At 37.6% G+C, this 12,721-nt stretch overlaps 1 protein-coding gene and 1 non-coding gene across 3 annotated transcripts in view; both read right to left on the reverse strand.

The window, feature by feature from the left end:
* The window catches only part of Tec (tec protein tyrosine kinase), a 103,615-nt gene that overhangs the window by 10,236 nt on the left and 80,658 nt on the right, over positions 1–12,721 (reverse strand). For both annotated transcript variants that reach the window (XM_076863899.1, XM_076863900.1), the window contains 5 exons: positions 12,173–12,345; positions 9,870–9,935; positions 4,595–4,649; positions 1,746–1,825; positions 276–409 (listed from right to left, as the gene is read on the reverse strand). In XM_076863899.1, coding sequence (XP_076720014.1) covers positions 276–409; positions 1,746–1,825; positions 4,595–4,649; positions 9,870–9,935; positions 12,173–12,345 — 508 coding nt within the window. The remainder of the gene's footprint in view (positions 1–275; positions 410–1,745; positions 1,826–4,594; positions 4,650–9,869; positions 9,936–12,172; positions 12,346–12,721) is intronic.
* Positions 9,258–9,389, reverse strand: LOC143406589 (small nucleolar RNA SNORA2/SNORA34 family). Its single transcript, XR_013092234.1, has one exon. It is a non-coding gene; the product is annotated as a small nucleolar RNA SNORA2/SNORA34 family (small nucleolar RNA).

Genomic DNA, 12,721 nt, shown 5'->3' on the forward strand with positions numbered 1-12,721 from the left:
TTTAGTACTAATGATACAAAGCACAGAAATGTCAATACCATAATCCATCGAAATAACTCATGTCCTAATGTCAAGATAGAACTTTTTATGAACCTTGATATTACTTCTGATTTTTCTTGGATATATCACTTCTTTAACATACGCAGATTTTATACCCATCACACTTTACAACTAACTAACTACAAAATAAAACTTCTCACAGAAGAATTCATTGGGATGTCTGATCATCTGTACCAATACCTAACATTTGAAATAATTGTTGACAGGTCACTTACCTGCCGCATTGTGCTTGTGATATTCAATAATCTCAGGAATTGAACTAAAAGCATGCTTTTCCGCTAAGTAATACTTCTTTGGAGATGTTGTTGTTTCCTTTATGTGATAATGCCTGAAACCTGATGAACCTTCTCTATAAGGAAAATTGAAATGTGTTACAACCAAGCTGGGATAACATAACTTCACTCTTAGATGTTTTCCATAGGTGAACCACAGCCTTTCTCTGTATGGCCCCTTCTATTCCTGGCATGAAGTTTCTTTCTTTCTCCGTGTTCTTTAGATTTTCCTTTCACATTAATAGGTGGAAGTTCTGCAAGTGGTCACTGATAACATACTTGGTCCCTTTTATGAGATTGAGAAAGATAACATTCCCCAGCTCCATTCAACAACAACTAAAAGTCTCAAAAAAGTCATCAGTGGCTACCACCTTTTGTCCTTGCTGTTGGCATAAACTTGAGAATTTTCAGAGCACTTGCACTTCCCATTTTTTTTGTTGTTGTGGTTTGATTTGGTTTGGTTTGGTTTGGTACTGGTGATTGAACCCAGAGGCACTTTACCACTGCAATACATCCCCAGCCCTTTTTTAAAATTTTTTATTCTACAATGGGGTCTCACTAAGTTGCTAGGGTTAGCCTCAAACTTGTGATTCTCCTGCCTCAGCCTCCCAAGTCACTGGGATCCAGCATTTCTAAAAGTAAATAAATCAGGCTTAAAAATGTACACACTCCACTTTAGATGTCTTTCTAGAATGCAGACCTTCTCTTGATAAAAATGCTTTCAAGATAGTCCTGGACACTGACCTGACCTGGCTTTGGCTTCTACCTCTCAGGTTTCTCTTCCTCCCTCTCTGGGTTTCTCCCTACAGTCCAGCTACACACGCTGTTTCAGTTCTTTGAAATTCACCGTATCCTCTCCCACCTCTGGGTCTGGACAGTACCCTGGGTCAGAAACACTCTTTCCTTTCCCTCCAGTGTTTTCTTGCCTTACCTATGCGGTCTCAACTTGAATTGAGGACAACAGATATGTCTTAGCTCTGCAACCCCAACACCCCTGGCCCCAATATCATCTTCCTGTCACAGTGCTTCCCCCACCCAGCCTGTTCGCTTGTCTACAGCCCCCACTGAGCTAGGAAGGAAGGAGGCCAAGTCTGCGCCTACTCTGCTCACAGAGGTATGCTCAGTACTTAGCTCCGTGTACAATAATTATTTTTTTTGAACATTACTAAGGTTTCTATAGCCATGCGGAACAAATATACTTATGGAAAACTATGGGGTAAATTCCTGAAAAAAAAGGAGACTTTAGAAATAAAGTTCAAGTTTTATTTTTTTTCTTTACTGTTGAATGCAGAATCTTTTTTTTTTTTTTTTGGAAATTAGGAATACATACAAAAATATAGGAAAATTCACATAAAACTCTACATTAAAAATTAATTAATTAGTTAATTAATTAAATGGAGCAGGATTACTCACCCTCCAAACTTTGTATAAAGGGAGACGGTGTACAAGCCTGGTTGACTGGAGTCCCTTACCATAAAAGCACCTTCTTTATCCTAAAATAAAAGTTAAGAAATTGCTTTTTTACTCCAATAACTAATACCAATGCCAAGGAAAAGATGTGAGAACCTGATCTTACAATTTTATGAATATTATTCTTTATTGAGAAAATGTGCTCTGGAGAAGTGCAATTTACCAGTAGGGGTCCCTGGTTTCTCCCATCTATGTGGCTTTCTACTTCACACTACTGAGCCATGAGACCAGTTAAACAAAAGCACGCTCACAGTTCCCCACAACTGCAAATTCTCACACACACTAAGGCAGACATTTCAACCAGATCATTTCTCAGAGCCCTTTCAAAACTAACAGACAAGGTTTTGCAGAGCATGTAAGTCCTGGACATGTGGGAAAACAGTCATTGAAAAAATGACTTGCTCGTCACACACGCCTGTAATCCCAGGGGCTGGGGAGGCTGAGGCAGGAGGATCACAAGTTGAAAGCCAGCATCAGCAACTTAGTGAGGCCCTAAGCAACTTATCAAGACTCTGTCTCAAAATAAAAAATAAAAAGAAGGGCTAGGGATATTTCTTGGGAGTTAAGCACCTCTGGGTTCAGTCCTTGGTACAAAACAAAGAAAGAAAGGAGTATTGCTTAACAATTAGATTTCATTTCATACATTTTTTTCTTATTTGCTGTAAGCTTTGAATCCTGACTCAATATCATTTTCCATCCTCATAGCATTATTCCTGTAAATAATTCGTACTCTTTATAAGAATGTACTTAAATATTCTTAATTCCCCTGGAATTTCATGTTAAATGCCAATCTTTACAAAAGGAGAAATGGAAACACAAGTAACTAAAGTGGAGAAAATCAAAAAGTCAGTAACAATTCTGAATGAATAAAGGACAAACCTTCAGCAGGTCCCAAGAGCAAGAAACAGAAGCTATGAACCTTAAAGTACTCTACCACTAATGTCATGTTCAATCTCTAGTATTTATGTTGCTCTAAGATGAAAAATGTGCTTAATAGTTGAAAAGTAAAATGAATTGTATTCTTTCTCTTTGAAGCCAGTATCAAACCCAGGACCTTGTGCATGCTTACTAAGCTACACTCCCTAACACCTTAAATTTTATTCTTAGAAAGACAATGGAATTAAATCAGGCCCCACAAATATATCTGATAAGAACAATTAGGGACAATAATTATGGTAGTTAATTGATAAGTAAGAACATAATAGCTACCATTTATTTATCAAAAACCTATTCTGTTTTAACATGCCCTGATATGTAAATGCACTTAATCCAAACAGTCCTATGTGGTAGGTACTCCTGCTGTCCCCACCCATCTTCACATGTAACGAAATGGGCATGGAAAGGTGGGTAACTTTCCTCAGGTGAGAAAGTTCATAAGTAGTGAACCAGGATTTGGACCCCAGACCATCTAGCTACCACATCCCTAGAGCAGCCTCTCATCGCGGAGCCTCTAGGGAGACACATAACAATACTGCAGAAGTCCAGCATGATGGGGCATGCCGGTATTCCAGCATCTTGACAGGCTGAGGCAGGAGGATTGCAGGTTCAAAACCAGCCTCAACAACTTATCAAGGCCCTAAGCAACTCAGCCAGACTGTCTCTAAATAAAATATAAAAAAGGGCTGAGGATATGGCTCAATGGTTGAGTGCCCCTGGCTTCAATCCCTGGTACCAAAACAAACAATCCTGTGGGGATGGGCATGGTTAGGTGGAACCCAAATGAGCAAAGCCACCTGCCACTGTTTCTATAGCACATACTACAGAAACAAGTGCTCAATAAAACCTTGACTGGTAACAAAAAGCAGGAGAGAAAATGAGAAAAAAAAAACTGCTTAAAAGACCTGGAACTATTACTAAATAGAATAACTCTATGTGTTTAGATCATAAACACAGGGAATTACAGAGGTCATCTTCTAACCCAACCTTCTTATCTTATGCAAAAAGTGGACTAGAAAAGCTACAGCTAAACTCAGGTCTCCTTCCTTAGCCTAGTACCATTTCATCTAGATCATTCTTTTGGTACTTTTTAAGATGTGAGAATGTAAGCACATTTATTTCTATAGGCAAATATTTTATTAAAATTTCATTTACAAAGATTCTCAATATCAATGTGAATTATTCTAAAATGAAGTCTTCAAGCAAAAAAAAAAAAAAAGAAAAAACACTAAAATGCTGAAAGCAAGGTAGCAAATGATAAATCAGTATGAAAGAAAGAAAAAATTGCTCATGTACAGCTATTACCTACTGTTATAGGTTTAATTGTATTCCCCTTCCCTGACAAAGAAGCTCCTAAGCTCCAGTATCTCAGAATGTGACCTTATTTGGAGACAAGGGTCTTTACAGAGGTCACTGAGTTTAAATGGAGTATTTATGATCAGCTCTAATTCAACATGACTGGTGTCCTTATAAAAAGAGGACATTTGGATACAGAGGCAGACATGCACAGAGGGGAGTAATTGCCATTTCCAAGCCAAGGAGAGGGGCTTAGAAGAAATCCTCACCTCACAGCCCTCAGAAAGAACCAGCCCTCCTGGGACCTTACTTTTGACTTCCAGCCTCCAGGACCATGAGACACAGTTCCGTTGTTTAAGCCCCTCAGCTCGTGGCCCTTTGTTACTGAAGACCAGTGCGCTAACACACAAGTAATCTCTTTAAAATGATGTGGAAAAAACCATATTTATATCATAGACATTTTAGGCTTTAGAAACAACTATGTGGGGCCACTTGTTAGGGATTCATTAAAATTAAGCTGTATCGAGATCAAACCCATAAAATAAGCACAAACAACTTACCTCAGTTCTGAGGAGTTGCTCTGCCTTGCTTCTATTTGTATTTCTGCAATACCATCTGAACAGAAAAAAGATATACCTAAGGCCTCATATTATTTAAAATTATGTTTTTATTCTTAGTAGGATTAATTAGATAATAAAGCTCACCAATAATAAATACAATAAGTAAAAACTAGGCAAGATATCACTCATAATCTAAATAGGCAACCAGTAACATATTGATGCATATAGTTTCAGATATTTTTACCCATGTTTTTATGAAAACACACATCTATGCCTGCATTATTTTATTAAAGTGGGATCAAACTCTACTCGATACATCATAACATGAATTTGTCACATGACAGCTCATAGCAATATAGTTCTATAAATCTTGATATGTATGTACCATAATTTGTTTAAGGTATTCATTATACAATATGAAAAATCATCTCCAATTTTTTGCTGTTCCAGTCATCATGAGAATGAATTTTATTTCACTGATTCAAACTTGCAGACAATGTCAATTTACATTTTTGTCGTAAATTCAAATTAAATCTTGTTCTTAAGCTCCCAGCACACCAACACTGCAGATTCCATCTCAAGTCATTATAGTGGCTCTCCCGTCAGATTTCATGAAGGTCTCAAGTATCAATGGAAAAGAAGGAAAACCTAAGAGCAGGCCTTCTGGATTTTCCATACCTGCTGACTTCCAGAATCCTCAAGCCCTTGTGGTTGCCTGAAGCTGTACTAGAAAAATCCCTGTCTTATTACACATATAGAGCACAATTTTTCATGTCTCTGGTTGTATACAAAGTATATTCACACAAATTCGTGTCTTCACTTTGGATAATGATGTCCATCACATCCCACGGTTATTTCTAACCCCATGCCTCCTCCCTTCCCCTCCCACCCCTCTACCCTATCTAAAGTTCGGAAAAATGTTTTTAAGCATCTCTGGACACTGACCAACTCCTGACATCATCTATTATGCTTTTTTTTTTTTTTTGTACCAGGAATTGAACTCAGGGGCACTTGATCACTGAGCCACATCCCCAGCCCTATTTTGTATTTTATTTAGAGACAGGGTCTTGCTGAGTTGCTTAGGACCTTTATAAGTTGCTGAGGCTGGCTTTGAACTCCAGATCCTCCTCTCTCAACCTCCTAAATCACTAGAATTACAGGCGTGCGCTACCACAAAAAATCCCTGTCTTGACCAAGTAGTCCTCCCACCAAGCCTAGCCACAACCCTGTGCCATGCCCCAAGGTCCTACAGATCTATGCCCCTTCTTAACCTCTGGGAAACCTTTCTCCTCATATTGTCATCTCTCAACCTCATCCCTAGAGGTCCTCTCCCCTCCCTTCGTTCCCAGCACAATCCCTCTATACAACTATTAGCAAATGTTCAAAAGAACATGAACTGAGATCATTTGGCCTTCAGTTTTAAATTTGTTTTATTAAATGATTTTTAGCTGGAAAGGAATCTTCCACTATAGTCAAATACCCTGAAACTGAATGTTATGAAGTCAGCCTGACCCTCCGGCCTTTGAAATTTTCACCACTGGATCAGGTTTTCCTAAAAGAACCAGCACCTGACTGGTCCAGCAAATACCCTGAGACAAGTGAATACAAAGGCCTTCCCTGATTGAAGAAGGCAAAAATAGAAAGATAAAATACAAGACTTTTTTCTATCTGGATTCTTTTATACAGCAGCCAAACACAAATTACAATCTCAATGTGAATTGAATGATGTTGGATATTTTATTTAGAATCTGAGGTGGTGAACAACACCTCAGAATTGTCAACATCTCATTTCTGTGGCTCTCACTTTAAAAATGAGACCAAGTGGAACAAAATTGCTATTTTGATAAATCCATTTCTGAATGCAAATGAGAAATATATAAACTAGGAGAACAGAATGAATTCTGTCCCTGAAGCTTTTCCACTCATATGAGAAACATTTGTCAGCTGCCAAAAGCAGTCACATAAATTAGCTAAAGAAAGATAACCGGAGCTCTAATACACAATATAAACTAATAGGGTGTGAGGGATTGGAAAAATTCTATTTATTAGTAACAGAAGATCCAGTTCCATGTCTTCACAGTGAGAATAAGTGATGGGGATTCATATGCAGGACATTAGGAAAGCTAAACTGTGGCTCTCAAAGGGAGACCAGATATAAAATACTCAGAGAAAGAGGGAGGCACCTTCTTCATCTACTATATTCTAGCTCCTAGGAAGGAATTAAAGAAATAAGGAAAGAAAAGGGATCAGGCTCTTTGAACTCCTCTTCCAAAGGGTCCATTTTTATGCATTTATGCATTTGCAGGTTCTCTGAAAAGGATACTTTCATCCTTGGGATATGCTATCATCTGGCTCTGAATTGCCCCCTAAAGGTCCGTGTGTAAAAGCTTGGTCCCCAAGATGGCACTGTCAGGAGGTTGTGGAACCTTTGGGAGGGAGGCCTGATGAGAGATCCTTAGGCCATGGGGGCAATGCTCTTGAAGGAAATTGTGAGACCCTAGCCCCTTCTTCTTCCTTCCTTTGCTTTCTGCTTATTATGTAAGTAGTTTTGCTCTGCCGTGTGTTCCCACCATGATGTGCTGCCTCACCACAGGCCCAAGACAATGGGTCTAATCCATCATGAACTGGAACCTCCAGAACCCACGAGCCAAAATAAACCTTTTATCTTTATAAAATAATTGTCTCAGACAATTTCTCAGAGTAACATGAAGCTGACTAACATAGGATATAAACTCAGATCTTTCAGTGTATATTGAAGGAAGGAGAGAGGAAGGACTGATGAACAAATAAACAGGTGAATTAACTAGTGATATTTCCTAATACCTCTCCATGGCTTATCTCACCTCTCTTACAATACCTATCCCCAAGCAAGGAGAAAAAGACCATAGGGGCTCTGCTGGGTTCATTCTGTCAGAAAGAGAGATACGCACCAGTAAAATGTAAAGGAGCCTATGTGACATGAGAAGACAGAGGTGCCATCCCACATAGCTCTTTCACAAGCCTGCCACAGAGATGTGTCATTTGAGATTAACACTTTTTGCTAAAGGGACTCTGCATCTGGAAATAATGCCCAGAATGTATAGGTAACATGTCAACCTGTCCTCGGACATCAAAATGCTGATGTGAATTTTTCAAATTGGCTGGTCACCTCACAATATTCCAGAGAAATAGGACTTTGTAGCAGTGTCTGAATACAGGGAAAGAGGAGGTTTGAGGACATTCAGTCCTTTCTGGAAAGATCACACCCTGGTCAAGCTTTTAAGGGCAGAAATGTCATTTTATTTGTATAGTCATGCATCACTTAATGACAATGAAATGTATTTTTATGCAATTTCATCACTATGTGTACATACATAAACCTAGATGGTATAGCTTAACACATATCTGGCTACATGCTTCAGATTATTGCTTCTAGTCTACAAACCTGTATAGCATGCTACTATACAAAAAAACAGGGTGTGGTGGTACCTGCCTGTAATCTCAGCAGCTCGGGAGGCTGAGGCAGGAGGATGGCAAGTTCAAAGCCAACCTCAGCAATTTAGTGAGGTGCTAAGCAACTCAGTGAGACCCTGTCTCTAAATAAAATACAAAAAAGAGCTGGGGATGTGGCTCAGTGGTTAAGTGGCCCTGGGTTCAATCCCCTGTACCAAAAAAAAAAAAAAAATAGACAATTATAACATAATGGTAGGTATTTGTGCATCTAAACACATCTAAACATAGAAAAGGTACAGTAAAATACCAGTAAAAAAAACCTTCAGCTTTATCTTAATTTTATGAAACCTCTATCCAATACACAATCAATTTTAGCCAAAATGTCATTATACATCACAAAATGTATTTAGTTTATATTTTCTACCAACTTCTAAAATTTCCTTAAGGGATCATACTGCTGAGCACTGTGACTCTTCGAAACTATTTGTCCTCATCTAGATTTATGTTACCATAAATGACATGAACAGAGGCAATAGCTTGCTGCTGTTTTTAAGGAAATGAATGATGCATGAATACATTATCTCAAAATGACCACAAGAGTGTGTGGTGTGTACAAGCTTTGCATCAAGGCCTAGCCATACACTTTGTGTGTGCTAGCCACACACTGCTAGCAGGCAGAAACAGGACAACTTCTCTGACAGTACTCAGCAGAGGTCTTAACACGTTCAAACACACAGCCTTTCAACATTAGAGGTGTCAATTTTAGAGCTCTCATTTAGGACAGTACTCAAGAAGAGGTTATCCCAGTTATTTTTACATAGCTAAGATGCCTGAATCAACCTAATGCCCCACAAGTGACTACCTGCTGTACATCCAGGTGCAATAAACTCGCTGTGTCCCAAGGCCTTGCAGAACACCTGAGACATACTAAGAATTCAGTAAGCGAATTTATGACTGAGTGAAACATAATGCATCTATGAAGATATTTTCAAAGAATATTCAGTGTCAGGAGCAAATGTTCACTCATACTGTTCAGAGGGGAAAAAAGATATAAAACAATATATACAGCATGGGTCTACTTTTAAAAAACAGTAAAAGGATTTTTAAAATATATACTAATGTTGACAGACGTCAACTGTGATTTGTCTTTGAGAGCTTTTTCTTATTAATATTTTTCCTATTTCAGGGGTTTATTTTTTTCCTTTTCTTTAAAAAAAATTTTTTGTTTCTATCATGTTTCTTCTGAATGAATTGACCATTCCCACCAAGATAGTGAACAGCCAAAAGACCAAAGGAAGCTATCACTCTTGCTCCTGTTTGAAACCAGTAGCTACCGCAAACATCTGTCTTGATTCAGGACCGATTATTTTCACGGTTTTTAAAATAATAGTCATACTTAAACAATAATCATATTTAAATATATAATATTTAAACAGATATTGTAGTCGAACAAATCATTTTAAACAATAAGCATAATCTAACTTTTAGTTAGAAAAAGGAAACAAACTTTTTTTAAAGACTACTCTGGGAAATATTATACCATATCTTGAATGAACAAAAGATCTATATTTCAAAATCAGCTAAGCTATAATTTGTTTAAAATCAATTCAATTGTATCTGTTTGTATAACTCCATTCACACACAGAACCTTCAGGAAAAATGCCTTATAGATACTAATTCTCAGGGTTTTACCACACCAGTTGTCTGGTGTGGTAAGAATATATTGGTACCATGTTCTAAAGGTTATGAAAGAAGCCCATCAATTTTCAAAACGCCTTACATAATGAAGAAAATGAAAACATTTTCTGGATTTTTCCCATTTATAAAATAAACATCTACTCACTCATATTGATCTAAGTTGTTTGATTTCTTTCCTGTTACATAATTACTTGGGATATAGCCTTCACTCCTAGAAATAAGAAAAACACTGTGGGTAAACCGATATTAATTTATTGAGAGGTTATTTAAAGAAAGGAAGATAAAAGACGTTCTAAGATAGTTAAAGCATATTGCCCAAAGCTCATAAGAAGGATAAGCTCAATGCCAATAATTCAGGATATCTGTATCATTTGACACATTACAAAGTACTACCACGTTTGATCCTCACAAGAGTTCTGAGGCAGGCGGGCGTTACTGTCCCCATTTTCTGGTGGGAAAAGCAAGGCTTAGAAAGATTCAGATATGTTCCCAAGGTCCCAAAGCCAGCCAGCAACTAGACCAGAGCTGAAACTCTAGACTTATAATTCAATGTAGAAATCCCCAGAATTCACAATTTCTTGGTATTTTTTTCCTCCACATTTTTTATTCATGTATTATAATTACATATAATACTGGAATTTGTTGTTACATATTTATACATGCTCTTGGGATGTTTTAAAGAAACTAGAATATTCACAAAAGCAAAAGTGCTAAATAAAGGCACACACTACTCTAACACCTTGACAGTACTTATAAAATAGCTTCACTGAGGTACTTGTTAAAAAGGCAAATTCCTTAGCATGAGCAAGGCTCTGGATTCTATTCTCAGCCCCACAAAAAGCAAAAAGGCAAATTCTTGAATCACACCCCAAGTCAGGAATTAAGAAGGCCTACATACTCCAATAGCCCAAGAAAAACACACCAGGAAGATTGGTAAATCAAGATGGTAAAAATGTTGGTAATTTTTTAAGTTAAGTAATGTTATTATATGTTTTTGTAGATGTTTGGAAATTTCTACAATACAGGTTGAATATATCTTATCTGAAATGCTTGGGACCAAAAGTGTTCAGAGTTTTCTGAATTTTAGAATATTTACATAGACTCTACCAGTTAAGCATCCTTAAAATTATCATCTGAAACCCAGTACTCCAAAAACAAAAACTTTCAGAATATCAACAAAGTACTTTGGATTTAGGTTTTTGGATTAATGTTGCTTCAACTGCATAAAATTATGAATAAAATATCTGGTAAAGAGGAGCAGGAACTTCTTATAAACACAAAAGGTTAAGAATCCCAAGAAGGTAATAATGCTCAACAAACCAGCACCCAGGTGACCAGAAGTGCCAAGAGCTGAATAGAAGAGGGGACCCTGCCTCACCCAGAGGCTACCACTGTTCCCAAAAATGAACTGAGGAACAGAGAGAGGAACTGGGGATGGGTCAAGGAGGTGAGAACAGGTGGAGAAAGTATTTTCTCAGGATAGAAGACCCCTGTTCTTATCCACTGGAACTCATAATGTAAATGCATAGTATATCAGAGGTAAACACAGGATATAGTTCACTTAATGAAGCCCAAGAGAGACTCATCCTCTGTGTTTAACTGTATCTACCTATATATTTAAAATAAGGTTAAAAGAATTGTTCAAATTAAATCCTACGTTATCTGGTGCAAATAATGCTGGGGTTTTTTTTGTTTGTGTTTTGAGATGGGGTCTCACTATGTTGCCCAGGCTGGTCTTAAACTCCTAGGCTCAGGTAATGCTCCTGACTCAGCCTTATTAACACTGGGACTACAGATGTATGCCATCATGCCTGACAATACTTGCTGTTTATTTCCTGTATGCATGTATGCATGTTTGTGTGTGTGTGTGTGTGTGTGTGTGTGTGTGTGTGTGTGTATATATATATATAATATATTTATTTATTTTATACATATACATATATATATATATATACATATATATATATAAGTACTCTCCCTTCCTATTTCTCTTTCTGATGAAGAGAGGGAGAGAGAAAGACAATTTCAAGTGACAAGAGGCTCCATTATATCATGTCTGTATATATGTACACATGTACACATAGAGAGAGAAATTCTAAGAAATATATGATAGATAATGCCTTAGAAAGACCTAAGATTACCTACTTAGATAATCTTAAGGATTATATATAACTATTTCTCCTAAGGTCAAAATAGTCAAATAAAACATATGGTGGATGAGAAAGAGATGAGTATAATCTCTTCCAACCTCTGGGAAGAAGTGATTGGTCAGTTTGCATTTATTGAGTGACTACTAAGAATACACAGTGGTACTACAAAGTAATAATGTATACTTTGACTTCTGGCAAACTACAACCTCATTATATGACAGATAGAGTGCATATACTTCACTCAATACTTCACTCCTACCCACTCACTGCATGCAAGGGCCAGGGAGAGAATGCTTACCCATATTTATCTCTTGCTCTCCACCAGTGGACATCATTCTTTTCCAATATGATATACTCTTGACCTCTCTCTAATCTGAGGTCATGCGCTTCTGTTGCTTGGAAATCATACATTGCAACAACTATTTCTTCACTACTATCTTCTTCAGGAGGAATTGGTGGGGGAGGCCTTCTCTGAGCAAACAAGATAACATGTGAAAGTTTAGTCTTCTATCTGAAACTGATCTTGAAATAAAACAGTAAAACACTGAAGGATTCACACATTACCAAAGAATAAGGCAGAGCCCTCTAATCGAACATGTCACCTGATAGCAACCAGAGAACCCTCCAATCTTAGATGCAGTAGATGCTACCACATCTCTTACGGGTTTTCAGAATACAGGACAAGAGCAAAAACCATCTTGAAACATGGAAACAATTTTTATGTGTCAGGAATAGTTTTCCAGGGAGAGGCAGGGGTAATACATGAATAGAGACCAGGAGAACTAAAGGGAGACCCATCACTGAAATGTCCTGCAGGGGGGAAAGCCCACCATGGAGTCTGTTAACA

This window comes from Callospermophilus lateralis, chromosome 8 (genome assembly GCF_048772815.1).
Source record: "Callospermophilus lateralis isolate mCalLat2 chromosome 8, mCalLat2.hap1, whole genome shotgun sequence".
NCBI lineage: Eukaryota > Metazoa > Chordata > Mammalia > Rodentia > Sciuridae > Callospermophilus > Callospermophilus lateralis.